This window comes from Monodelphis domestica, chromosome 1 (genome assembly GCF_027887165.1).
Source record: "Monodelphis domestica isolate mMonDom1 chromosome 1, mMonDom1.pri, whole genome shotgun sequence".
NCBI lineage: Eukaryota > Metazoa > Chordata > Mammalia > Didelphimorphia > Didelphidae > Monodelphis > Monodelphis domestica.
Genome location: NC_077227.1, coordinates 114,818,356 through 114,846,264, shown reverse-complemented (window position 1 = coordinate 114,846,264; position 27,909 = coordinate 114,818,356). Strand labels below are relative to the sequence as shown.

Below are 27,909 nucleotides of genomic sequence, written 5' to 3'. Positions count from 1 at the left end.
TTGGAGGAATCTAATACAATAACAGCTAGCACTTACATGGTCCTTTTAGATTCACAAAACACTTAAGGAATATTTTATCTTCACAATAACCCTAGGGGCAACTGCAATCATTACTTCAATTTTATAGATGAAGACCCTGAGGCACATAGAGGTTAAGTGGTTTGCAAAGAAGTGTCTGGCCAGATTTGAATCTGGTTCTTCCTGACAACAGGTTTGACACACTATTGTACCACCTACTGCAGACAGAAAATGTTAAAATGGTGTTGGGGAGGTGGGGAGCATTCTGGGAAAAGGAATGTCAGAAGATCTTGCCCCCCCACCCAACTAGAGTCACTCTAAAGGAACCACTTCATCTCCCTGAAAGTTGAAAGAGGAAAGTCATTTCCAGAATCCAGCTTCTCTTTGTCCTTCTGGTGGCCCTGAGCTGCTCCCCCCAAGAGCTGGTAACATATACACCACCTCCCAGCCATCCTGAGCCTTGGGACTAAGCAGAGACCAAAGGGAAGGGAGGGACAGACAATCACTCAATGTTTAGGCCATACACACTGATGACATCATTCTGGTCGAAGTTTTTCCAGCATCACAACTCTTGGGAGAGTGATGGTGGTGGTAGTCCCTTCTGAGCACCTGTAAGTTAATCTCCCTCCTGTAGCACCCTACCCCCATATGCCAGGTGGGGGGGGGGGGTTGGGGTGGACTCTGGTTACCCAGTCACCCAATCTGGGATGCTACCCCCTCCCTCTCCATCTGGCCCTGAATCAGGTTTCTTAAGGTGGTCCAGAGAAGCCTCGAAACTTTCTCGGGGAGTGGGGGGCAGGATAGAGGAGCTACATGGCTAACTCAGCCACTTTCTCGGGGAGTGGGGGGCAGGATAGAGGAGCTACATGGCTAACTCAGCCCTTTGTGAAGTTTGGGGTTTTCTCCTTGTGTCTGGGAGAGCCCCCAGGGCAACATTACTCCCCACCCTTGCCACTGGACAACACCTGGGGCCCAGTCTAAGGGCCCAGCCAGTGCCCCAGTCCTAGAGAAGGGTATTCCTCTTCCATCAGTCCATTAGCGACACCCCGCTCCCCAGGGCACTTCAGCCCAGTACTGACAGAGGCCCGGACCCATGTTTGGAGGATGATAACTTCCCAGGGTCTGGCCCTCCCCTTCTGGATCAATCAGAGGCTGGGAATGGAGTGTGAGTCTGGAGGGGCCACCAGAGTGACTCAGGGATGTTGGTGTCTTAGGAAGTACCCGCCATTTGCAAATGGCCACTTTGGGTTCAGTTAGCCAGCAGCTCAGTCTTCTCTCCACATAGTGTATCCCAACCAAGCCACAGGTGGAAGGGGTGAAAGAGGGGACTGAATTTTGAGGACTCCCCCTGGAGGCAGCACCTCCAATCCTCACAAAGTCTCCTCCTCCTCCCCAGTTCTGCCCTCCTTCCCCTCCACGGGGCCAGACTGCCACCTGGTGGTTCCACCAGGAACTCTACTCCCCACGGACTTCCCAAGCTAAAACCCTGATTGATACACACTCTTCCCACTCCTTGCCAGGAGGATAAACAGATGAATCTGGGAGGAAAAAAAAAAGTCACTTTATTTTCAACTTCTTCCAAAAATGTAAAAAAGTGTCTAGAAATACTGAATTAAATTTATGAATAAAATCATTTCACAGTCCATCTGCCCCACCAAGGAGACAAGGCCAAGGAAGGGAAAATCTTTGTTCTTCTACTTTATCTGGCCCCACCCTCTTCTAATCTCAGCTTTCTCCTTAGAGGAGGGCAAGAAAAGCCTGGAGCAAAGAGATCTGGGAAGGAGGATGTAAGATTTGTGCTAGAACAACTTCCCACCCCAAACCCTGGGGCCTCAGGGTGGTGGTTTGGTGGTGGGGTGGGAATGAGCACCCTCAGGGTCCTTCCTTTTTGTCTCTAAGACCAGCTTCAGTCCCTATTCTCTTGCAGATGAAAATTCAAGAAAACCATTAAAAAAAAAAACAAACCAAACACTTTCCAAACATCCTGGAGAAACAGGGCCATAGTGAGTAGGAAGGAGAGAACTGTGGACCTGAAAAGACAAGAAGGGACAAGGACAGGTCAGAGACTTAGCCCGGAACAGTCCCATCATCTCACCCCTTGGACTAGGGGACTGGAGAAAGGATCTCTTCTCTAATTCCCCACTGTACCCCCAGAGACATCCTGGAATATCATGGGGATCCCTTCCCACTCACCCTGGCCAGTTATAACCTTCCCTGACGCTTCTTGGCAGGCAGAATGGGCAGCAGTTCAGGATTGCGGTCTTCACTCTCATCCTCTTCTGAGAATTCACTGCCTTCCATCGACACTGGTGAGCAGACAGACCATTAGCATCATGGAAGGGGAGAAGGCCTGCTCCAATATCTTAAGCACCCTGAGGGGAGATGTACTAGAAGCAGGGGATCCCCAGGACATCCCTGTCAGAGACACAATCTCTTGGTCCTTGGGAAGTTTATGGCCTGGCTGGGATAAGAGCACCCACAGAGGAGCCAAGCAAAGAATGCTTATAGAACTGTTTCCTGACATGAACAGGCAGTTTTCAGATAAAGAAATCAAAACTATTAATAAGTACATGAAAAAGTGTTCTACATCTCTTATAATCAGAGAGATGCAAATCAGAACAACTCTGAGGTATCACCTCACACCTAGCAGATTGGCTAACATGACAGCTATGGAAAGTAATGAATGCTGGAGGGGATGTGGCAAAGTGGGGACATTAATTCATTGCTGGTGGAGTTGTGAACTGATCCAGCCATTCTGGAGGGCAATTTGGAACTATGCCCAAAGGGCAATAAAAGAATGTCTACCCTTTGATCCAGCCATAGCACTGCTGGGTTTGTACCCCAAAGAGATAATAAGGAAAAAGACTTGTACAAGAATATTCATAGCTGCGCTCTTTGTGGTGGCAAAAAAAATTGGAAAATGAGGGGATCCCTTCAATTGGGGAATGGCTGAACAAATTGTGGTATATGTTGGTGATGGAATACTATTGTGCTCAAAGGAATAATAAAGTGGAGGAATTCCATGGAGACTGGAACAACCTCCAGGAAGTGATGCAGAGTGAGAGGAGCAGAACCAGGAAAACATTCTCCATTAGTGTCAATGCAATGTCCCTGAACAATCTGCAGGGATCTAGGAGAAAAACACTATCCACAAGCAGAGGACAAAATGTGGGAGTAAAAACACCGAGGAAAAGCAACTGCTTGACTACAGGGGTGGAGGGGATATGACTGAGGAGAGACTCTGAATGAACACCCTAATGCAAATACCAACAACATGGAAATGGGTTCGAATCAAGAACACATGTGAAACCCAGTGGAATTGTGGGTCGGCTATGGGGGGGGGGGGAGGAAAAGAAAATGATCTTTGTCTCCAATGAATAATGTTTTGAAATGATCGAATAAAATATTGTTAAAAAAAAAAAAGAACTGTTTCCTGATGGTAGTATCACCATTGAATGGCTTATGTACCAGAAGAAAGAAGGGTAAACTGGCTAGGATAGGCAGGATAGTCCAATGATGGGTGTAGGGGGAGTGGGAGAAGGGCATACAATAAAAGAGAATAAGGTAGATCAAGGCCCAGGTCTGCCATATGGGGGGCAATTAGGGAGTTTGTCTAATTGGATTGGAAAAAGAGTCAAGACGAAGATGCCTGATTGTAGAGTCTTGGATGGCATTAGGGAGTTTGGTCCTTAGAGCCAAAGACAAGGGGGAAGATGATCATCAAAGGTTAAGGTAAAAGACAGGATGCTTCAGGAAGAGGATAGTCTGCTATCCCCACAATCCCCTCACCAATCTGGTGCCTCCCGGTGACATGCACAGGCCCTGAGCCGGACTTCAGTCGGAAGGTCACTGGAGGCTGAAGTGGGAAGTCTCCTAGGCTGAGCTGGGGGAGTAGAGAAGGGAGACAATTCAAGTTAAGTAAGGGTTTATATTCCTGGTTCAAACCCTACAGATGAGCCAAAGGATCATAGATCTAGAGCTAGAAGGGAGTCCTTAGGGTCTTTTGACCTAAAGTTTCACATAAAGGGGTAAATATGAAAACAAAGCCTCAGCCTCCAGGCTAAGTTCTGACCCTCCCTAACTGGGGTGAAGGAAAAAAGGTGAGGGGCTCCTCTCACCATGGGCTGGCAGGACAGTTTCAGGTTGGCCACCGGGATGGCAATCTCCTCATTGTCATAGTTCCGGGCCACCACCTCCACCACATTGCACTCCTCCTTGGCATCTTCGGTGAGGCTGAGCTGGGGCAGAGACGACAAACAGAACTGAGACCTCCCAGCCACCGAGGCACCCCTGGAAGGGAGAGGCCCCTGGCTCCTGTGAGCTGATGACATTGGCTGGAATGGCCCCCCTCACCCTCAGTCACTAGGCCACGTACCCAGTGAAGAGGGTTAGTTACGGAAGGCTTCCTAGAAGTAGCTTTGCACTCTCCCCAGGAGTTGGTTAGTCTGGGAGTCCATGGTGTCTGCAGCCCTAGCCTTGTAGGGGGATGCCATTCTCTGGACAATGGATAGAGACATGGATAGGGCATCTCTCTCCCAAGTCCTGGCTGGATGCACACACAAGGTGGGGGGGAGGGAGGGAAGCCTACAAATGACAGGTGGATCCCCTCACCATGGTCAATGCCAGCACATGTTCCGTGTCGTCCTCCTCCTCTACCTTGAAGGTGTAGGACCTAGCCTGCTCGGACAGCTCACAACCTGGGAAGGTGGGTGCAGTGGGGAATGGAAGCGGGTGATAGGGGGATTGGGATATCCCTGGAAGAGCTCCTTCCACGCCCGGTCTCACCCCCTCCCTCCCACGTGGCTACTCAGGTCATCCCCCCCCTCCCGGCTCCGCCCCCTCCACGTGCAGTTCCTATTTCCCCCCACCCCCATCCTCCCACCTGGAATATCTAGGGAGCAAGCCCTCTACTCCCGGCCCTGCACTGCTGGGGGAGGGCAGAGAGCCGGGGGTCGCTTCGGACCCCGAGATCGTTAGCACCAGCTGTCTTTCTTCCTACGCCCATCCCGCCCTCAGAGGAATGGCTGTGGCACCCTCTCCCCCTGCCCGCTCAGGTACCGAAGAAGAAGCTGTCCATGGTGACAGGGCCCAGGCCCCGCAGGCTCAAGGCCTTCATGCTGCCCCCAGTCCGGGCCCGGCTTTCCTGTGCCTGAAACGCCAGGGAGTTTTCGGCGGCGGCCATGCTGCAGGGACCGTCTACAAACTCCACCCCCAGCACGCACAAAGCAAGGGACGGTCGCCGGTTCCGGCCGCGCCTCTTAAAGGGGCAGCATCCGCCCGAGCCTGAGGAAGGTGGACGTTAGCAGACCCTAACACAAACCAGCTCCGTCCGGGAGTTGGGCGAGGTAAGCCGAGGCTCCTCAAGTCTCTCCCACCCCCACCCCGTGAGGCCTGAGGTTTTAGAGCCTCGATTACTCCTTCAGACCAAGAGCTATAAATACAAACTGTCCCCCAATACTTCTCTTCCTCTCTGCTCTAGACCATGTCAAGACCTGGGGCCAAACCGTAGGAATCGTTTCCTTCCAAAGAAAAATATACCCACAGCAGGCCCTCGGTTTGCAAACCCTGGACCAAGCACAGATTTTTCTTGTCGCCTGTGAGAAAGGGGTGAGAATGGCAACTCCTATCCTTGTCTCGTGGTTCTCCCCTCGCCTCTCAAAAAAAATGTTATTTTAGGATAAGCCTGGCCGGTTTAGGGGCTCCACCCTCTTTAGTGCCAGGAACAGGGGCTTCTGGGATCGCCGTCTTCTTCCCATTTTAGGGCCAGGCTCAAAAGGTTGGGTTTCTTAGCTACTTGACTTCCCTCCCGGGTTATCCTTGGTTGGCAGGGATGGTGTTAGATCTATACTTATTTGTGAGTATGCTTAGAGATAAAGCTTTCCCGGTTTTTCATGCTTGGCTCCTAGGCTGACACCCTGGACAGCACTGTCGGATCAGTCAGTCAGTCTTAAGCTCTAAAGTGGAGTTTCTTACCTAACTCAATACATTTGTGTACAAACGGAAAAAAACTGTGCACACAACTTGTGACCCAGAGAAAATGGAGTGGGGGGAAAAGGCAAGGCACCAAGCATTTATTTTGAAAAACAAAACAAAAAAGAAGGGATGTCCCATGCACTGTGCTATATAACAGGCCAGAACCCAAGAGCACAAAACAAAGATTGCTCCTCTTAGGCTGATTATAGTATTCTGTATCCTTAGTGTCTAGTGCTGATTGGCATTTAATGCTTCATCAGTTAATAGGTGCTTAATATATGCTTGATTAATTGATGACATCAGAAAAGTGAGAAACTAAAGGTGACACCTTTTCTTGGAATCTTTCCCCCCCTCACACCACTGTTTGCTATGAGACTCAGAAACACTCTTCTCCTAACTTCCCCTTCCTCTCCACACTTTTCAATTGTTAGGCACAATTCATTAGCACCCCTCTTCAACAATTTTCCCACCAGGCCTAGAACTGTTATGGCACTGGACACTCCCCCCCACCCCTACCCCATGCACCCATTGGACCTAGCCTCAGCACTGCTTCATGTCTAGGCAGAATTGGATCAGCATCTCCACTTTGATGACATCTTACCTCAGGACATCTAGTTCCATTCTTATGCTATTCTTTCGGATGTAGGTAGTAGTGATACCGGATCCAAAAATGTGTTCCATCTGTAGGATTGATTTCCTTGTTGTGCCCAGGATGATAGAAAATAAGTCCAGGACACTAGACAAGTATAAGTAAGATGGCCACTCCTCATCCACAATAGAGTCAAAGGGCAGTCATGCATTTCTTCCAGTCCTTTGTTTCTAAGTTGTGTGGCTTACCTCCCTACCTTCAATCCTATAACTCACTAACCCTGTGCCTTCCTGGCCTAGCTAGAAACTTCCAACAAGCTTTCTTGTTCCCACTGCAGACTATACCAGGTGGCTAGAAGACAAGTAGCTGGGGTCACACTCCAGAGGAGTAGGGAAAGTTTGTGTGCATATTCCTAGCAAAAGACTAGTAGAATTGATCACTTCTTCCTCTGTTTGTCTAACCTAACCCTAGATGATATATGAAATATTGCCTCACCCACACAAATGCCCAAAGGATTAATAAATGAAACCAAAAATTTAAGCCCGAAAGAGGTTGGAAGATTAGAATTAGAAGCTCCTTTGTTAGTCTTTAGTCAGCTCCATCCCCCCCAATCTACTTACTCCTCTCTTTGCAGCTAGAATTAGAACCTAAGTTTAGTCCATGACGTTCCACCAACATTTGTTGGTGGATTCTGGAGACTGTCCTAGAGGGGCAGAAGCACCAAAACAACATTCCTCTAGCACATCCCCCACACCAACTAATCATTGCTGCTAATATGCTTATTCAAGTCTTCTAGCCCCAAGAGCCAAAACACAAAATTGGGCCCAATGAAAAAATGGGGGATGGAGATGTGTCTTAACTTCTGGCTCCACCCATTTACATATAGATCAAATCCAATGTACTTTGCTTCTTTCCCTCTATACTGCACAGTGAAGGGGAAAAGAGCACCAGCATCACAGGATTTAGAACCTAAGGGACTTTAGAAAGTATCCAAGTCCAAACATTTTATAGAGGAAGAAACCAAGAGAAATGACTTATTCGAGGTCACACAGAAGTAGCAGAGCTTAAGTAGCAGAACATCTATCTCCAAATCTAATAGTCTCCCTCTAATCTCCTCCCAACCGATCCTCCCTGCTGCCAAATTATTTTAAGTCTGAGCATATCACATGTACCTGGCTCAAGAAGTTCCAGTGGTTTCTAATAGCCTCTAGAACATAAATTCTAAAAGCCTCTAGAACAAAAAAAAAATCCTGTTTGGCATCTAAATTCCTTCACAATATGGCTCTAACCTTCCTTTTTCCAAGTTTGTTAATATCCTCCAGTCAACCCAGGCCGGTTCCCTTGGAAGGCATTCTACCCAGTCTCTTATTCTTTGCACAAGCTGATCCAAATTCCTGGAAAATAATTTTCCTCAGCTTCTAGAAATTCCTTAATTCCCTGAAGATCCCATCCTACAGAACTATCCTGATTTCCTTGGGGTACTAGTGCTCTCCCCTGGAAATTATTTTGTTTCTCTCAAAGAATGTAAACTCCCCGAGTACAAGTTAACTTCCAGAGTGGCTACATTTATTACATTTGTTGACTTATTTCTGAATATAGTAAAAAAAACAAACCCTGAATGTTGGTTCTGCCACTCATTTGATAAGACTTTATGAAGCCTATTTATATATTTATAAAAGAGGTTTCAACTTGGACAGATTCTAGGTCAGCACCAATTTCTGTTTATAAAGTCCTAAGTTCTAGGCATCATGAACATACTTATGGAGCAGCAGAATGGAACATACTCCCTTTTTCTAGTTAAGCCCATTTATTTGCACAAGCAATTCTTTAAGCCTGGGATCTATTACTTTTTTAAAGCCCAGAATCCTTTTCCTTTACAGCTTGACTCACACATCACTTTCTCTAGTCATTTCTTTAGCCAGGTTCCTCCATTCTCCAAATTATTTACTTTTATAATTCTGTGTCTACAGATAAAATATCTACCCTTGAGGAACAAGCCTGCTTATACAAGATCTTGCTTCTTCCAATAATAGCTCTTGACCCTTATTGTACATTCCTCAGGTCTTAAAACTTGAAAAACCATCTAGATGCCACTCAATCCTTGATAGTCTAATGTGTTCTCTAAAATCCTGTCAGCAGCAAGCAGCCAATTAAACCCCCTCTCTCCCAACCAATTCCTGATCTTGTTCTGAGACATAAAAGTAGGAAAGCCCTGGTGGCAACTTACAACTCTAGGCAGGCAGACCCTGGAGTCACTGTTAATAAAGGTATAGAAGGTGAAAGACCTGGTTCTAAGGTAGGGCAAGACAAAGAAAGACTTATTCATTGGGACAAGGTAATGGGTTTGCCCAAATTGAAGCAAACAACAAACATTCACTTCATGTTTTATTTTGCTTCTTGCATGGTCTTCAAATACAGTTTATAGTTCATTTTCTACAGGTAACTCAGATGATCTAAACAGATTAATAAAGTGGCATTCCAATCTTAATAAGTTCATAACCATGAAAGATGTGTTCACATATGACTTTACAATCCTAGTGATGGTATTGGTCTGCACATCTGTTCCATACAGTTAGCATCTATACATTAATTAATAAGGACAGAGGGAAGACATCAGCAACTTATAAAAAAGCCAGGGTATAAGGCCATATGCAAATTAGGCCATAATGCTAGGAATCCTGACTAAATTCAAAGTTGGCTCTGGTGCTCATGAATACCTTCAGAGAAAACAAGATAGCTATGTTACTCTATGAGATGCACTCGGTGACATTATACTCTGCTTTCCATAAAGCCCTAACAAGACTTCTCAGACCCACCCCAAAAGGAAAATGTAAATTTGTTTCTAGATATTCAACAGGCCACATTCTTCTGTTAAAGAAAGTTTCCCACCATGAAAATGAAAAGGCCTCACTCCCACTGGGTGGAGGTTATCCCTGGATACCAGATAATATGACCCTTATTCCACAGCATGCTAGTCAATTTAAGACTTAAGACTTCCTCAAAACTCCAAGGACTGGAATCCCTTAAAAGAAAATAGGCTTCAAATTTATCCTTTTTCCATTTTTTTCTCCACACGCAAAAGGCTGGAATAGCAAGGTACCAAAAATGATTATAGGTGAATTCTATGTCTGGAACTGTTCCTGCAGTGGTGGTGAAGCCATAATCTTGCAAAGAATTTACTTTCGAGAGTCAATCTTAGACCTCTAAAAATAAAGAATACAGTAAATCTGAGATACATGAAGCTTTCAGAATCTGTGGTTACAGCAAAAAGTAGGTAACCATTGAAATTATTGGTCAAAATGTGCTCATCCTGGCGTTTCTTTTAAAAACAAGAACATGCAGGAAGACTCTGATTTAATTAAACCAGTATGAACAGGTCTTGAAATTAAAGGACAACCGAACCAAGGGCAAATCCTGATCATCTCCCTGTGTACTCCCTGACAGGTATCAAGGCTTACTCAAATCAACATGCTTTTGGGGTTAATTCCTAGAACAGCAGTGACAGAACTAACCTTGTAACAGATCAGCCTCACTTACAAATGTCAGGACTTTGTACCCAAAATGGTTATGTTCTAGCCCTGGGTGGGAGGCACTTTAAAAATAATTTTTAAAAAGAAAGTCAAGGACAAAGAAAAGTTAACTCCATCCTCTAATGTGGTTTTACATTATTCAGAAAGTGCCATCTTGGATAATACCATTCCATTTCAAAAGAAAAATTATAAAAACAGTAAACGCAAGAGGTTAATCAGCATACAGCTAGTTTATATACAAAGAAATATACAAGTTTTTTTTTTTTATTTTGTGACTTTTGTCACAGACAACTGCACATTTGTCCCTACAAAGCACAACACACCTGAACCAATGGTCATCCCAATGACATTTTGAGAACAATCAAAAGACTGCCCAAATCAGATGTGTCACTACTTATTTTCTGTTGCTAATTGACAACTTCCCACCCAGGATTCTCCATTCTGTAGCATCAGAATTCCAAGGAAACCGTTTTGTCTTCTGTCACATCACCCAAAGAGGAGAGACCCCTCATTCAACAAATTAATGAGGATGAAGAAGGTGATTTCAGCTGGATATTCCGGGTGAGAAATGCAACCATATGGATAGAGAAAACTACTGCCAACTTCATCAGTGACAGGACCCCCTTCCCCAAAGGTGCAAGAAAGATGTCTTGGCACTTGACACAAGACCTGAAAGGAGGACCATAACTCTTATTTAAACAGAATTTCCAGCAGTACTCTCTTCTTCTGGACAGCAAGTAGTCTGAATGTGTGATGAATAAGACTTCACATAGTCCTCCTTGCCCCAACCTCTTTGGCTGTTTCCTTTCCTGAGGCTGGACCATATGAAGACCCCAACCACCACCCCACCCAGTTGGGAGTTGTCAAGACATTAGGACAGGTCACATCATCAATGCATGTCACAGGCTCCTGCCAAGGATAACCACATCCTTTGGAAATCCCTCCATCTTTGCTATTTCAAAACAACCTAACTTGCTGTAGAATTCCAGGATCCTCTTATCATCTGGTCTTACTTCACAGAATGCCCCACGGGAGCCTGAAAACAACAAAAACACTCAAAATGTAAAGAAAGGGAGCTATTATTATACAGGTGCATAAACTCTAATATAATATCAATATTTAAAGTTAATTTATCCCAGTACAAATCCCACAAAAAACCCTCTGAAAACAGAATACAGTATGGCATATTGCTGGATTTGGAGTCAGATGAGATTTGGATTTAAAATCCTTCTCATTCCTGAACTTATTAAAACACTGTGACCATGGATAGATCTGACTTATACTAGAATATAATATTATAGGAAAATCTTTCAGAGACAAAAGGAAAAGGAGCTAATGGTGAGAAATATTCAAGGGGCTTATTCCAAAAAGGACCATGCCCCCCCCTTAGGGTACCCATCAAACACAGTCTTGTACTCATTCAGTTACAATCCATGCCTCAATGCCCATTTAGAAATAGAAGGTACATTTTCTCAAATAAATGTTACATACTATTTTGATTTGAAGGAGTCAGAAGAGACCTTTGAGGTATCTAATCTAATGTCTCCATTTTACAGATAAAGAAACTGAGACCCAAAGAAATAGACACACAAGCAATAGAAGTAAAATTTAAAAGGAGAAGGAAAGGAAATCAGCATTTTTACAAGGGCCTCTCTATATGCCAGGCACTGTGGGCAAAGCACTGGTACAAAAATTATCTCATTTGAGTTTCACAACTATCTTTGCAAGGTAGATGCTATTATTACCGCTATTTTACAGATGGGGAAATTTAGGCAAATGGGTTAAGTGACTTGCCCAAAGTAAAATAGCTAGTTAAAAGTGTCTGAAATTAGTTGTAAAAGCAGGCAATCCTGACTCCAGGCTCCAGCACTATAACCAGCACTGCAATCACCATCTACTTCTGGTGTTCCCAGATCCCTTGAAGCCAAATCAAGCAGTCTTTCCATGGTACAATGCATTTTGCCTTTCCAATTTAGGGAGATTTTTAAAGGAGAGGTAGAATTGTTTTTTAAAGATTCTAGGACTCTTACTTGGGAACCACCATAGATTTGATCTTGCAGTAGAAGAAAAATGAAACGTATCTAAAAATGGGAGATCTTAGAAATAAAGATGGTCAGGCCCCTTTAATTTTAAAGGTAAAGAAACTAAGTCCAGGTAATCTGCCAAGGGTCACATTGCTCAGACCTATGGTTTTTCTTTGGCACTGACAAAAGAATAATATTCTCATGGCGCTGGCTTTTATTTGAGGCCTAACCAACTCCCAAAAGCATTTAATCATTAAGACTACTTTAAAAAATGATTAATATATGAACAGTTCACAACTAGCTTTCTTGCTCAGTCTAATATCTAGACCAATGTTTATCTCTTTGCCTTCTACTCCCCCCAAAGATCTATAACTCACCATTAGCTTTGAGGGAAGACAGCAAGCAAGCCATCATGCTTTTGGCCACACTTGGATCCGTTACTTTTTTGTGAATGTCCATCTTTATCAGAGATGGGAAATTGGCAAGGAAAGTTTCTGGCAATACTTCCTGCTCTTCATGGAAACTCAACATTATTTTCTAGAAATGACAGAATATGTAATCAATTGCTTTCTGTAATATTCCCAGCAGTTAAAGTGCAGCTTTGGAAGAAAGAAAAGAATTGTCCTTGTATATTTTGTATAGTCACGATCCTTCGGTCACCTTATATAATCATCAAAGGACTTTTTATTCATTTGTAATTATAATTTAATCATTGTTTTTCAAAACAGTGACAGAAAAGTTGGTTACTTTTATAAGAAAAAAAAAGTCAGTGTGGAAATTGCACAAGAAACACTCAAAGCCACCTATGGTTGACAGGCACAATGTGGCTGCTCAACTATGAACTGCTGACTAATTTGACCCTGGAGAAGGTGAGACACTCAAAACCAGTATTTTTTCTTACATATCTATGCCATTAAGAGTGATTACTGAAGTATCTTAATATCAGACAGAGATGGAAAGGCAAGGTTAGAAAAAAAATTCAGTAAGTTTCCACCCTATGCAGAAAAGTGAGCCCAATAGTACAAAGAGATCTGTATTTATTAAGACATTACTTGCCCCTTGCCCTCAAGGAGCTTAAGTCTAGTAAAAAAAAAAGTGTGTGTATGAAACATCATAAATGTTAGCTTATTTAAGCAAGCATTAGTGAACCACCATAACCTATTTTTTTTAAATGAATATGATGATAATCTCAAAAGGAAATGGATATCAACAAATATTTACTACGAACAAGGTGCTAGGCTGTATTGGGGGAAAAAGCCAATAGTACAATTTCTGCCTTGATGTAGTTTACGATTGTAAACTACATGCTTCTTGAATGCTTCTTCAAGATGATAATCTTAAATGACACTGTAGAAAATTTTGACTTGAGAACAGATTATAATCAGTCCTTCTAAAGTATCAAATGGTCTTAAGGTGAAAGAAAAGAAGTTAGATGGGGGATTGGGGGGGGGGGGGGGAATGCTAGAAACAAGTGCCAAGTATTAGTTCCCACAAGTAAGACAATCTAGCAATGTGACAGTGTCTGACCCCCCCCCCCCCCATTTGTACTTCATTCTGAATATAAACAGTACTGACCTCAGCCTCAGAGAGCTCTTTGTCACCATTTGGCTTAGTGTACTTTTCTTGCATGAACGGAATCCAGGAAATTTTACACTTTTTAATAAAAGGGGTTACATCCACAGTGCCCAGGGCATAACCACAAATGCCATCTTCATCTTCTAGCACAAAACAGTAATCTAAACTGAGGGAAAGCAGGCCTCCCACTAACCTGTTTAAAGGAAAGAGTGTCAACACAGGGTCTGCTGGTATAGTATTACTTACAATTTAAATCCTTACCTACATTAAACTTAATAGAAACTAAAAACCTATGAAAACAGCCACTGGCATGAGTAGAATAAGCTGAATAAACTTTCACAAAGCAACATTTTAAACACTCTTTAGTGTGTATATTTGACATGAAGGCCAACCAAAACACCAGCAGTTTCATTTAAGAAAGCCGAACATATTTCAAAAGCTCAATCCTTAAGAAACTAGTATTTTGGCAATGAAGAACACAATACATTCTGCAATTTCAATGCTTAATGCTAAATCCACAAATTTGCTTCCTTATATATCTCTTTTATTGACTGCCTTTCCTCAACTGCTAAGAACAAGAATGGCTTTTCAAGGCCTATTTCCAGGTTTTTAGAGGGTACATACTTATCTCCAATAAGGTCTGGTTGACTTTGAAAAGGTAAACCAACTCCATCGTCATACATTTCTCTGCAAATCTTGTACACAGATGCCTAAAAACACAATGCAGTTTGATGATAGGTCAAGAAAATGGCAAGAGAATCTACTAGAGTAATGTCAGTTAGAAAGTATCAGATGAGACCTGCTAATAAGGGAGGAGTAACCAGACTAGCTCCATCTGATATAAGCTCTAGGTGGTTTAACTATAGTTGAAAACCAAAGCATAAGTTTATAAATTTTTTGGAAAAATATGAACGATGATAAGATTTCCCTTGTGGAATAAAAGTAAAGAGATACAGCAAAATCCAAGGAGTTTAAAAAAGCTGACTGCCTTAGTTTCCCATTTGCTAAAAATAATAAAGCTATTTTAATAGTAATTTCATCAGTTTCCCAAAGAATTATTCATTTTTTAGACACCAGCTATGCCGATTATGACACTAAGTAGAAAAGTAATGATCTCTTGCCAGCCGGCATCTCACAAGTGAATGTTTATATATAATTTCATATATAGGAGGGAAACCAGTTCTTTTGTTTTCCAAGAATCTTAGCCCCGTATTCTTAGTGTATTCCTTCCAAGGCAGACATGGTAAGGTAAGGGCTAGACAATGGGAGTAAGTGACTTGCCTGGGGTCACACAGCTAGGAAGTGTCTGAGGCCACATTTGAACCCAAGACCTCCCGTCTCTAGGCCTGGCTCTCAATTCACTGAGCCATCTAGCTGCCTTCTTAGTCCTGTATTCTTGATTTTTTTCCAAGAGAACAATTAAGGGTGAATTCCTATGTTCCACTTTTTATAATCTTCCAAGTCTCTAGTGCTCAATGTCTCATGTCCCTCCAACTACTCAATCCCCATAAGCAAGATGCTACAAAGGTCCTTAATCCTTACAGGATAACTGAAATATATATAAAGGACTGAAAGTAGAGATATACACGTGCACCACAGGTCACAAGTAAGTAGATAAGATGACCATTACCTCATCTTTAGGAAAGTATGGCCTGATAGTATAAACTTTGGAGGTAGGAGTCAGTGGAGGTGGTTGAAAAAAGAGATCATTTGCCCCATCAATTGGCAACAATCGCTGTGGAAAGAAAATGGGAAGAATCATCACTATTGAGAATTATCAAATGTTTCATGGGTGTGCACTGCAGATTACCAAATGAACATTAAGTGGCTACTGCAGGCAGGCCTAAAGAAGAGGGGTTTGATATGCTTTACTAATGCAAACACCACTTTGCAGGGGGTGGGGGCAAGGGTGAGATATTTCTGAATAGAAATTATTTAATCTGAATATTATATAACTTTGGTGGCTCATTGATGGACTTAAAAGGATGGTAAAGTCTATTCTAATTATATATATGTGTATATATATTTATATATATGTATTTTACCAATCTTATCTAGACCATCTCTGTACTAAAAGATGGCACAACAGATAATGTCAGGAGGAGAGGTTTGGTCTGAAGAGGGTTAACTGTCCAGAGGAGACGCTTTATCCCCAAAGCAATGCGCTTCAGTTTGCTGTGCGCAGCAGAGCACCTGTTGGGGGGAAAAAGTAGAGCACCTGAAAAATCCATGAACAAATTAAACCACCAAATAAGAAGCGCCAGCTGTACTTAATACTTTCATCAATGGAAAGCTTTGTAGCAAACCAATTTCTTTTTAAAAAGAATTACTATAGATTCAAATTCAGTCTCCACCATTTGCACGTTTTTGTTCATATTTTTGCTCATGGAATTTCCATTGGCAGACAAGCATGCGCGCATTGTACATTGCGGGCGCAGATTAAAATGCTGTGCGACCTGCAAAGAAACAATGTGAAATGTACACCTAAAGCCGCTGCGCTTCGCAGGCGCGGGGGGAATTGGCAGCATCTCCTTGAGAAATTACTGTGAAAAGGGGAGGAAAATTTGATTTAAAAACCAGCTCTAAAACTAAATTGGATTTTGGACTAGAAAGCCTTCGGCAGACCAATCCTTCCAGCCATCTGATGCGCAACAAAAGATTTCTCATAAAACAAAGAAAATGTCAATTCAGTTGTGAATTCATATTGATACCTGGAACTCTCCTGCTAGACCACCTCTAAAGGCCCAGGGTTCTTGGTCTCCAATTAAGAACTGTGCTGAAGATTGACTACGACACCCTGTTGAAATCAGATCCAAGCGGAGAACGTTACGAGAAAGGGGATTTCCTGATCGTCTCAAACGTCCAACAAATACATTCTTTGTGGAAAACCTCTCTAACAGTAATAATCCAGGATATTGGGATCAGGGCTGTGATAATACTTTTTTTTAAAATCAACTTTCAAGGTGCCAGTATTGATGTTCACTCCCTCAAATGTACAATAATTGCATCAGGAATAAATTTTCAAGTAGTCAAGATTCTATTCCTTCCACATATACAGGAAGAAAAACAAATTGCCTGAGTTTGTCAGGCTAAAGCTTATATTCTCCAAGTATAGCTGTAACAAATCATGACATCCATCTTGTCTTGAAGTTGTAGAACTACACAAAGGAGTGACCTGCTACCACAAATTTTACCAGATGGATGGAGAGAGAAATTCTATTATCACAGCCCCAAGAAGGAACTGTACCTGACTGAAGTCACATTTTATATTTTTAGAGAGGGAAAGGGAAGGGGTAGGGGAAAGAAGGGGGTTAATCTTGTCAGAAAACTAAGGTCAGTAGAAAAAATAAAGAATCCTTCAATAAGTCAACATGGCCAAGAACAGTAGAGACATAAGATGCCTCAATTCTCAGGGGAAGACAGATCAAATTCAGATGTGGATATTTTGCCAAATCCTGAGATTTCATTCAAATGGGGCTTTTACTATAGCTAAAATGCCCCTTTCTCCAAAAAGTGCAATAGCATGTCATCTATCTCAGGTCAACTACTAAAGCACTGCCACATACCAAAAGTGGGTCAGCTTTGACATTTAGACAAGCATTTAAAGCTGTTATATAACCCACTTTATAGTCTGTGAGGTTGTTTGGACAATTTAAAAGGGAAAAGACAGTTAAGTTTAAGGACTGAACTAGGATCAGTTGCCTAGTCTTCTGACAAGATAAGCAGCGCAAAAAGTTCTTTTCCTTTTGAAGACAGCATTCTACCTCCTGTTTAAGTTAACAATCTCATAAGTACAAAATATAGTGTGCTAGTCAGACAGTCCCAAAGCAAACCAAGTTTTGACAATAAAAGCCCATCAAAAATTCAAGTTTATAGGTTGTTTTGTTTTTGTTTTTGTTTTTTTTGGTGTGAAGTATTTTGGGGATGGGGGGGGGGTTGGGGATTGGGATGGGTGGGATTTTCCCCTTAAGCACAGGACAGAGTTCATAAGACAAATCTGGAAAAATGGAAAGGGTTGAAATTCAGGCTTTGACTAGAACCTGCCCCAGTCCATAACAACATAATTTACACTCATCAAAAAGCTATCCCTCTCACTTTGTACAGATTAGCCAATAACTTGGATGATTTTTCTTCACTACCCCCCACTTTGAGACCACAACATAACTAGCACTTTAACTATGACAATAAAAAGCTGCATGAATGAAGAGCTGTGTAAATAAAAACCATTGTTAATGCCTTAGTCGCTGCGCAAATGTGACTTCAGTTCATGCCTACTGCACAGTAATCTACCTGAACTACCTCACAACCAAAACCTTTCAATTTAAACTAATTAATCATGACGCGTGATGAACATCTGCCGCTGTCCATCCAAGAGCAGTAGACACTTGTGCTGAGGATTCTCCCATCTGTACACAATGGGGAAGAAGATAATAGAAGTCGTTAGTAACCAAAAGTACTGTATAACCACATTCTTTTAAGGGACTGAATGCCAGCTGGACTGGAAAGAGAAGAGAAGGAAAAAAGGGAACCAATCTATATATCCCCATGCTTTGAAGAATATTGCTCATTCTATTCTATTTATACTTAATGCAATCTAAATCTTACATCATCAATTAGAATGGAACCCATCAATTAGAATGGAAAATGGCTCCTAACATAAGCTCTGGCTCAGACACACTATAGAAAAAAAAAATAGCATCTTTGTTTTTGGAGAGTGGTCAATAATTATCTCCATATATATATTTTGACCAAGTTATTTATACCCAGAGTTAAATAGTATTCAAATCCCACTGTTTAAGCAGAAGGACAGCGACAATACCAAATGTTTCAAGAAACTAAAATTTTAAGTTATTCTTGAATTAGAGTTTCATTACAAATTATATAAATTTAATACTATTATGATCAGTAGTCCAGACCTGAGACTTTACAAGTCTTGGGTGCATATTAGCTACAGGGTTTTTTTTCCCAGTGGGAAAGGTGAAAAAAAAAAACTAAAAAATTGAAAATTAAAACCTAAAATAAAACTGACAACAAAAACCTTAATTTATTAATCCTACAAGTATTCTTCAGAAATTAAAGTTTAAATCCCAACAAGGATTAATCTTCCCTTGGTAGTAACCTGGAAGGAAAGTGATTTGTCACTTAAAGAAGCAAAATTTGGAGGTCCTTTTCCCTGTAAGAATATAGCACTGTTTTTAGGAACAAGTCTAGATTTTCTCCCTAACTACACTGCCACATAGTAATCCAAAAAAGGATTTTGAGACATGATTAAGGATTGGAAATACTACTTTTTAGCATTAATAGCTTAAGAATGTCTTAAAAATTTGTTTAAAGAATTATTTAAGGGCTAATCAGTATTTAGGTAGAAAACTCACTGATTTCCTAGTATTACTGACATCAGTGTTTTAGACATCTCTGTAACCCACTGAGATATTTGTGACAACTATGAAAACTATGACATAAATCAGTCAGCCTTGCTGCCTGCTGTGTGCCATAAGCAAGTATACAACATAGTCCTTAGATCTGGATTAAAACCTGGAAAAATAAAGTCACATCCCTTGAGTAATCTGGGCCATGCTGGTGCTTTCTACCAAATTGGAGGTTTCCAAAAATTTAATAATAATAAAAAAAAAGACGCACCCAAGTTTTTAGCGTCATTTTAACATAGTAGACATTTATATGTCAGGGCACTATCACTTCCACCCCTTGTTAAAACCAGTTACTTAGTGGAGGGTGGAAGAAAATCTGATATGATGCACCAGAATAGCCTTGTCCTTAAGCTCGCATGCGCACAGGGCTGGGAGGATCAGCTTCCTCTTGGCCAGGCCCTTCGGTCATTTCAGCAATGGTTCTGTCAAAACACAGCAATTATGTTATCAAGACACAGCAAGCAGCAGAGAGCTGATGGGGAGTCACATTTCATAGTGTCTCAATTCCCAATCAGCAAAAGGCTGTTGAGAGGTGCATAGAATTCCGCCCAGGATGCATTCAGTCAGAACAAGTAAAGTCAGTACTTTCTAATATATTTAAAAGAGATTTATGCTAAATTAGCCCAAGGGGAAAAAATGAAATCAGCTTAGAGTGATTAATCTTAATGACTTGCAATTGAAGTCTGTAATTATGCCTACATTTCAGAATAAACGTAAGCAAAAAATCTGAAGAAAACAGACATCTAATTCTTTAGGAGGTTTTCCCCTGTGGACTAATCATGTTTTTTTAAACACACATTATACTCTGGGAGAAGATTGTTCCTGGTGCACCTACCTAACCATTGCACAAAAGACTTCACCATAGACATTATACTCTTGATATCCCAAACATAGGAGTACATGTCATAAAGGATTGTCCTGTTGGCACAATTGGAGAGTCGAGTGAACATCCCCATCACCAGTCCACACATCTCTTCAAATTTGGCTGCTCGAGATCTCCATTCTTCAATCTATTGAGGATTAATCATAGAAGAGAAAAATTCAAACTATATAACTTTGTTATGTCAGAAATTAAAAGTTACATAGTAAACACTATTAAAACTAGCAGGAACTGAAACTGTTTCTAAGTGGTCAGGAGTCATAATTAACAGATCTTTAATAACAAGTAACAAAAATATAGTTTAGTGACAAACATTGTTATAAAACTTCTTAAGACTCCCTTCATTCCTAAGGAGCTAGGAGGTTAAATGTAGGAGAAAGTCAGTCTCAGGAGAAAATAGTTAATGAAATAAATTGGGGGGGAGGGGGCATTCTTCATATTATAGGCATCATGAGGTAGTTCTAGTTATAGCAAGAATTAGGTTTTGTTAACCAAAGGTATATTTACCTTTTCAGAATCTTTTCCTTTGCAATTAACACTGACAACACTGCTATTTGCACGAAGCCACTGGAATTCTCTTAACATCTGTGCCCCTTTGGGACCATGCTCATATGGAAGATAGAAAAGATCAGCAAGTAACTGTAAATCCTCCAAAGTCACCGGTTCTGCTGTATACAAAGGTTTCTCATTTGGACCTGGTACAAATTGCTCCTTGTTTGTCTGTTCATCAGTCTGCATTGGGGCAACATCACTAATGCAATCTTCTTGCATTGACATCTCTGGAGACTTTGATTCAGCTATGCTTTCTTTGTCAGTATCCATTGGTTTCAACTCTTCAGCCATTTTAGCTTCCACAATTTCGGTAAGTATCTGATTATCATTCTTATCCGTTTCCTCTTGTTTCTCTACCACCATATCCATAGGTTCCTCATCCATCTGTTTCTTTTCTTCTTCCTTGACGAGGGCTGGAGGTTCATTGCTTAGAGTTGTTCCTTGGCTCATGATAGGTTCCTGGTAAACGGTTGTTACTACTGTGGTGGCACTTAGGGAGGGTGCTGCCACCAGGGGGGCCCCATCAACTACACTTGCTTTTGCTCCACTGTGTGCCACCTGTCTACCTGCAAAAAACATATAAATAACCTGTTAAAGGCCATCAGGAAATTGGGAATCCCTTTTGAACTCAGCGAGTACAGATTTAAAGAAATATAATTTCTCATCTTTTTACATGCAATAATGGAAACAAGCAATAATGACAACTTAAAATTTAGAACCAAAACATTTCCATTTCTCTACCTTGTTCTCCAAAGATTGAACATTTTCAAGATCTCAACACTCTCCTTATGAGCCCAAAATGTCATTACACATGCAATGTATTCAAAATTATTCATTCATCTCTCACAATGCTTTCTAGCCCTTGTTCATAAAATCTTCCATCTATAAACCATGTATTATTTTGATCATCTTTAGGTAAATGGTTTAAGATATTGGTCTAGTTTCAGGTTCTCATGCACTTATAAATCTTAAAACCCCAGGAAAAGACTAATTTCACACCCACTCATATTTCCAAATTTTCACTAAATTTCACTTCTCTAGTGACATATATCCCTTGCACTCCAAATAAAATGGTAATTGACAAAGGAACAGTTTTTCTTACTGCTATATTGATGAGGTACACCAAACTCCTGCAGCCATTCTGTTAAAGCCAACTTCAAGGCCATCTGAGGACTATACAGTACATCAGTTTCAATATCTTCATCACTGCCTTCATTTTCTAATTTGATTTGAATAGATACTGTACTGTCTTCACTATCGGCTGCAACAAAAAAAATGAGAAAATTCTGATTGGAAAATGATAAAAGCTCATTAAAACTTACCTTTTTTGGGGTTATTTTTAATTAACTTAGGATATTTTCCCATGGTTACGTAATTCATGTTCCCTCTCCTCCCCCCTCCCCCCCCAGCTTTTGAGCATTCCCCCTGGGTTATACATGTTGCATTGTTCAAAACCTATTTCCATATTATTCATATTTGCAATAGAGTGAACATTTAAAGTCAAAATTCCAAATTTTATCTCCATTGAACCACATGATCAATCATACGTTTTTCTTGAGTGTTTCTACTCCCACAGTTCCTTCTCTGGATAAAACCTACTCTTTAAACATTATTTGTGGGCATAACTTAAAAAACAAACTAAATTTCTCCAGCATCTCCCATGTAATCTATAGCATAGGCTAATACACTGATACATCCTTTGTCATAAATGATGGCACCTTTCTTCTATTTTAAAATGCCACTGGAAAACAATGATGAATAGTCTCAGTCTTATATATACACAAGTCTCTGTGCTAGGTGCTCAACAAGGGTAGGGATGATAAGTACCAAAAAAGGATACAGTCTCTACCCATAGGGAGCTCACTATTAAAGGCACAAAACATAGATATGTTATAACAAAAGGCTGAAAAAGGGAAATGACATCAAGAGTTATATAAAGGGAACAAGAACATAGCTAGCCAGTAATAAAAAGGAAATAAAGAACTTTGTGGGAAAGGAATATTTGAACTGAAAGTGGCATTGTGGAAAAAAGCACTGAACCTACTACAAGGCAGGAACACCCAAGTTCAAATCTGACTTCAGACACTGTGAACCTGGGTAAGTCATTTTATCTGTTTGTATTAGCTCCTACAATTATAAACTTGAGATAACAGTACCTACATCAAAGGGTTGTTGTGAGGATCACATGAGATAACATTTGTAAAATGCTTAGCACAGGGCCTGGCACACAAGTGCTATATAAATGCTTATTCCATTACTCTAAGTCAGATAGTATGAAATATTTTGGGTCCGAGTAATGGCATGAATAAAGGTACTAAAGAGAGAAAAGAAAAGAGTTTGGATTACGTTCTGCAGGCAATGGGGAACAAATGTTTTAAAGCAGGGATCAACACTATTAGCAATATGGTAGACTTAAGGGGTGAAGGATACCAATTAGAAAACTATTGATATAGTCTATAGAGAAGACAGAATCAGTGCTTTAAGCATAGTAGTGGGAATGGAAAAAAAAGGGGGTGAATATAATGCCTTGTCTCCTTAGACTCTGGAGAGCATTATGGATTGTGCCCCTCTATATTCTGAACCTGTTAAGACTGATCCAGAAAAACTTTGAATATAGTCCCACTTCATGGCAGACATGTGCTTGGATAATTTGGATCCAGTAGAAATTAACAGTGACTATGGAAGATAAATTTGGATTTAAAATTTTTGATGTAGTGGTGGAATGTGTCTGTATTATTTTTCAAATGAGATATTTATATTTATAATATGCTTATTAAGTGTCTGAGACATATAGTAGGTAACTTAATGTTTATTCCTTCTTTCATAGACTAGAAATTACATTCCTAATAGGAAAAGATGAATACCAATAGTCTTTTCTCTTTAGTTTATTCCCCACCCCCACAATAAAAAGGCAGGTTTTGCTTCCAAATTAAGTAAAAAAAAAAAGGGATGAACAGAGGAGTGATTTCAGAGGTAGAATTGGAAAATAAATTACATGTGTAAGAAGAAAGAGTTATGGATGACTTAAGATTTCTAATCAGGATTGACTAGGACAATGATCATGCCAATAATAAAGAAAAACAAGGAAGACATGTTGGTGCAAAGGTGGAAATATTTTGGTTTCAGATATGAAACCTTGAGAAAGGTTTTTTAAAAAATACAATAAGAAACACAAGACTTTTGTTCTTATTTTGGTTTCCAACAAAACTTTCCATTTTCAATCAAGACTTCCATGCTAAAAAAAATGCAGCAATTAATTCAATACTGGCCCAAAATGAGTTTTAAAAACAAATGTCTAACTATGCCAAGGTAATAGGAACAGCCCAGGTTTTGGGATATTTGCTTGCTTGGTTCAAGTAAACAAGGTAAGTGTATATCAAACCACCCAAATGCCCTTAAAAGATATGTAATCTTTATCACCTCAGAAAAAGAAAGCAGATAATGTTATATTCAAATAGTGCCCCCCTCCACCCCAAGAATAGACCTCTCAGTTTTTCTCCCATAAAATTTACTTACTCATTACTACATCTTTCCTCACTCCATTCATATTTGATTTGTACCAGGTGGCCAGAGTATGAATAGCAACATAGTTAGCTTCAAATTCACAGTTTGGATTAGTCAGGACTCCTTTTAGGCGTGGAATGAGCTCTGTTGATCGACCTTTGTATGGGCCAAGAAATAGTCTCTTCTGGTCATAATCATTAGCATGAATGTTATCCCAAATAACTGGAGCTCTTTTAATAATCTTGGAAACCTCTTCAATAGACTCTACTGGAATGTCTTTAGAAACAACTTTCGGACCTGCAACCATAAGTAAGGCTTGTTAAGAGTATTTCATCTATACTTAAATATATGTATACTAATAATACAAGTTCAATGTACTATACAATGACTTTCTAGATAGCTCTTGAGACCAATTTAGTTCATCACAAACTAATGAACTCAATTAACCTAACCCTCACATTTTTGCAAGTAAGAGGAGGAAGGAAAGAGAACACAACTCGGGAGAAACAGGTGAATTATTAGAAATCAAAAAGATTTAGCTGTTTTGTTTGTTTTTTAAACCCATTCCTTCAGTCTTAGAATCAATACTGTGTATTGGTTCTAAAGCAGAAGAATGATAAGGGCTAGGCAATGGGGGTAAATGACTTGCCCAGGGTCACAAAGCTAGGAACTGTCTGAGGCCAGATTTGAACCTAGGACATTCCATCTCTAGGCCTAGCTCTCAATACACTGAGCCACCCAGTTGTCTTTGATTTAGCTTTTTTTTTTTTTAAAGACTCTGTCACATGCTAAAGTCAACACTTATTCTAATCACTAATTACTTATCACACCCCCCAGTGCTGTAAAAATAATTGATATTCAGAATGACTAGGAGGCATTGCAAGAATCTGAAACTACTAGTGGTTTATTAATTGAACAGGAGTTCCAGGGGGCATAATAGAAAGATAAAGAAGAGTGGGATAGAGCTGCTATGGATGGGGATATGAGGGAATAGGAAGAAGTCTTCAGAGGTTATCAGGTGGTTTATGCAACCAATTCAGGGATTCTTGATGACTTAAACTGGTTGTCACACCTTTTCAGAGTGGTAACGGTAGTACTGATTTTGATATGCTAATATTTAAGAAAGTTTTTCAGCAGCAAAAGTAACAAAATTTCTTATTGAAGATAACCAGAAGATTCAATTAATAAGATAAGTAACTGCTTTTCCTAATCTATCTTATCAAAAATTTCATTATATATTATTAAAAAAAAAAACTTACCAGTCCACAACACATCAATACCAGGTAAGAGCTTTTCACCCACAGTCCTTAAATAAGGAGACTGAGAAACATTTGGATAGCAAAAAGTTCCACAATATTCTGGATAAAGAAAGTTCAAGAATAGTGATTAATGGGGAAAAGAAATTTTTTTTAAACTCTTACCTACCGTCTTAGGAGTCAATACTGTTTATTGGCTCCAAGGAAGAAGAGTGGTAAGGGCTAAGCAATGGGGGTTAAGTGACTTGCCCAGGGTCACACAGCTGAGAAGTGTCTGAGGCCAGATTTGAACCTAGGACTTCCCATCTCTAGGCCTGGCTTTCAATCCACTGAGCCACCCAGCTGTCCCTGGGAAAAAATTTTTTGAATAAAAATCTTGTTCTGAAAAAATCTATTTTCTATTTGTCTGATTAAACATCATTTATATAAAATGTTAAGATTAGTCCTTAAAGGCAGTGAAATGTCCTAAGGCACCAATTTAAGGGTTAATTAACAAATTCTGACAATTGTCCTCATACTATTCCGGAATTATTTCTAACATTCTAAGAGTAGCCACTAAAAACTGCATTATGTGACAATAATCAATCCTGGGTCCGAGCTGCCCACAAATCTCTTAGTTTCAGTCTCAGGGAGAGAGGATTAAATTCCATCTCAAAGACAGTATAGGCTTATATCCAAGAGAGTTTAATGCTTCCAAATACAATAAATTCAGGTTTATGTATTTTAAGTGAATCTTATTTTAAAAACATTGAAAATTCATGTTGCCTTTGACATAGATAAAAATATCTGTCTGGTGGTATGCTATGGGAAAGGCAACTCAAGAAATTAATCCAGTCCAAACTATTTTTATTTATTTTTTAAAACCGTTACTATTTTCTTAGTAACACTCTTAAAGACTGAAGAGCAAGGGCTAAGCAAACAAGGTTAATAGAGATTCACACAGCTAAGAAGGTCAGATCTGGATCCCGGTGTCTCCTGATTCCAAGCCTGGCTCCCTATTCATTGTTTCACTTAGTTGCCCCCAAACCATTTTTATAATTTAATCACTTTCTGAGAAAAGATAAAACTTTTGGTTGCGTTGGGGTAGGGATGAAGGAAGAACACCTAAAGTTGTCTTTTACTTACTGAAAAATGAAAAAAAAAAAAAGGTTTTCATACCCCCCCCCCCCCCCCCAGATGGTGACAAATTGAGAAGAGATAATGATGCTTTTACCTGTGGGGCAGAAAAGAAAGGTTTCTGGCTCCCCTAAATACTGATAAATTTCATTTGTTATAGAGACCTGGGCATGAGCAAAAGAACTGAACACTTCTTTGTCCGCTGCACACATGTTGTGATCAATATCATCAAAAAGCAAGGCAAAGGATCTGCAACCAAACTGGGAAACCTGGAAGAAAACATTAAGATTCTTAAGATCACAAAAGATATAAATTCTATTAAGATATAAATTCTTATAACCTCAAGGAAAATCTAGCCCTTTAACTTCTCATAGACTTATTCTAATCTTTTTTTTTAGTTGAACACATTTTATTGATTTATAACATCAATTAAAATATCTAATTCAACTCAACAATTTTTAAGAACCTAAGTACAAACTGAGGTCATTAAGATATGAGAGCTCTCTTATCTTCATTTTAATACCCCATGACACTATTTTCTATTCTTTCCTTCCTTCTCCCCAGACTGACAAAAAAAAGTAACCCTTCTCCTTGCTGAAGTTCACCATCTATATATGCATTTGATTACTATTTTCTCCAGCACATTGAATCTTCAATTTCTCTATATCTGCTGATTCATTTCTCTAAAGGCTTCAAAACATGGCCAAATCTCTATACTGAATAAACTTTAGTAGGCTCTAAACACTCTCTCAAACTATTGTCCTCTATCTTCCTTTTCTCAGTCAAAATACTTTACTTTCTACTACTAAACCCTTGGCCATCTGTTTTTAAACACACTCAGATTAAATAGTCTTCTCTAGTTACCAATAATCTCATCAAATCTGATGGCCTTTCCTAATTAATCCTGCTTCTCAACCTGTATGCTACACTTGACAAGGCAGACCACAACCTACTGTGGATACTAAAACTGTGTTTTTGTGACAACAATTCCTTAAGCCTGACCTGTTCCTTCTCCAGCTCCTCTATTGGTTCATGATCTGGATTATGTTTCCTATTTGTAGGTGTTCTAACTTTTTTTTTTTTTCAAGAGAAACAAACCTGAAATTACAAAACAAAACACGCCCCCCCAAAAAGAAATCAAGACCAATCTCATCTTCAGGTGTGGAAAATTATAAACTATGAAGAGTTAAATGAGACCTCAGAAATTAAGGCATAGGACGGACACTGTCAATGTATCATGATAGAGACAAGAAATATGATAGCTATATTGGCAATAATTTTCTATTTGTCCCTAGATGCAATGTTCCATACTATTTTTTATAAAGCAACTATATGGCTTGTTTTTCCACCTCATATTTAGTTACTGAAGAAAGAAGGTATAGCAATGCAGGAAAAAACACAGGAAAATCTAACAGCAGTGTACTAGCTTAGAAATGACTAAATAATCTTAAGAAAACTTTTTA

General features: G+C 40.1%; 2 protein-coding genes and 1 long non-coding RNA gene across 4 annotated transcripts in view; 1 reads left to right on the top strand and 2 right to left on the bottom strand.

Annotated features, from left to right (window-relative positions):
- Positions 1–1,557: 1,557 nt before the first annotated feature.
- On the bottom strand, positions 1,558–5,208 carry NPM3 (nucleophosmin/nucleoplasmin 3). Its single transcript, XM_056805072.1, has 6 exons — positions 5,077–5,208; positions 4,630–4,715; positions 4,137–4,256; positions 3,808–3,901; positions 2,212–2,324; positions 1,558–2,048 (listed from the first exon to the last, which is right to left on the bottom strand). The coding sequence occupies exons 1-5, from the start codon at positions 5,198–5,200 to the stop codon at positions 2,221–2,223; spliced, it is 528 nt and encodes a 175-aa protein (XP_056661050.1). The 5' UTR covers positions 5,201–5,208; the 3' UTR covers positions 1,558–2,048; positions 2,212–2,220.
- A 29-nt stretch (positions 5,209–5,237) lies between these two features.
- The window catches only part of LOC103100832 (uncharacterized), a 30,383-nt gene continuing 7,711 nt past the window's right edge, over positions 5,238–27,909 (top strand). The window contains exons 1-2 of the long non-coding RNA XR_460422.2: positions 5,238–5,363; positions 20,534–20,880. This is a non-coding gene — a long non-coding RNA (uncharacterized LOC103100832). The remainder of the gene's footprint in view (positions 5,364–20,533; positions 20,881–27,909) is intronic.
- Positions 8,953–27,909, bottom strand: part of OGA (O-GlcNAcase) — a 29,061-nt gene continuing 10,104 nt past the window's right edge. For both annotated transcript variants that reach the window (XM_056805066.1, XM_001369640.4), the window contains exons 5-16: positions 26,544–26,715; positions 25,334–25,432; positions 24,087–24,371; positions 21,673–21,831; positions 20,526–21,136; positions 19,974–20,148; positions 16,421–16,506; positions 15,340–15,444; positions 14,334–14,419; positions 13,710–13,902; positions 12,512–12,671; positions 8,953–11,146 (exon numbers count right to left, since the gene is read on the bottom strand). In XM_056805066.1, coding sequence (XP_056661044.1) covers positions 11,010–11,146; positions 12,512–12,671; positions 13,710–13,902; positions 14,334–14,419; positions 15,340–15,444; positions 16,421–16,506; positions 19,974–20,148; positions 20,526–21,136; positions 21,673–21,831; positions 24,087–24,371; positions 25,334–25,432; positions 26,544–26,715 — 2,268 coding nt within the window. In that variant the 3' untranslated portion in view covers positions 8,953–11,009. The remainder of the gene's footprint in view (positions 11,147–12,511; positions 12,672–13,709; positions 13,903–14,333; positions 14,420–15,339; positions 15,445–16,420; positions 16,507–19,973; positions 20,149–20,525; positions 21,137–21,672; positions 21,832–24,086; positions 24,372–25,333; positions 25,433–26,543; positions 26,716–27,909) is intronic.

Bases quoted from the DNA above. Each gene is read 5' to 3' on its own strand.
- NPM3 (XM_056805072.1), bottom strand. From the start codon at position 5,200: ATGGCCGCCGCCGAAAACTCCCTGGCGTTTCAGGCACAGGAAAGCCGG. The intron at 4,257-4,629 runs GTGAGGGGATCC...TCTCTGCCCCAG, and splicing joins ATGTGCTGGCATTGACCATG to CTCAGCCTCACCGAAGATGC. The intron at 2,325-3,807 runs GTGAGGGGATTG...TCTGCTCACCAG, and splicing joins CACCGGGAGGCACCAGATTG to TGTCGATGGAAGGCAGTGAA.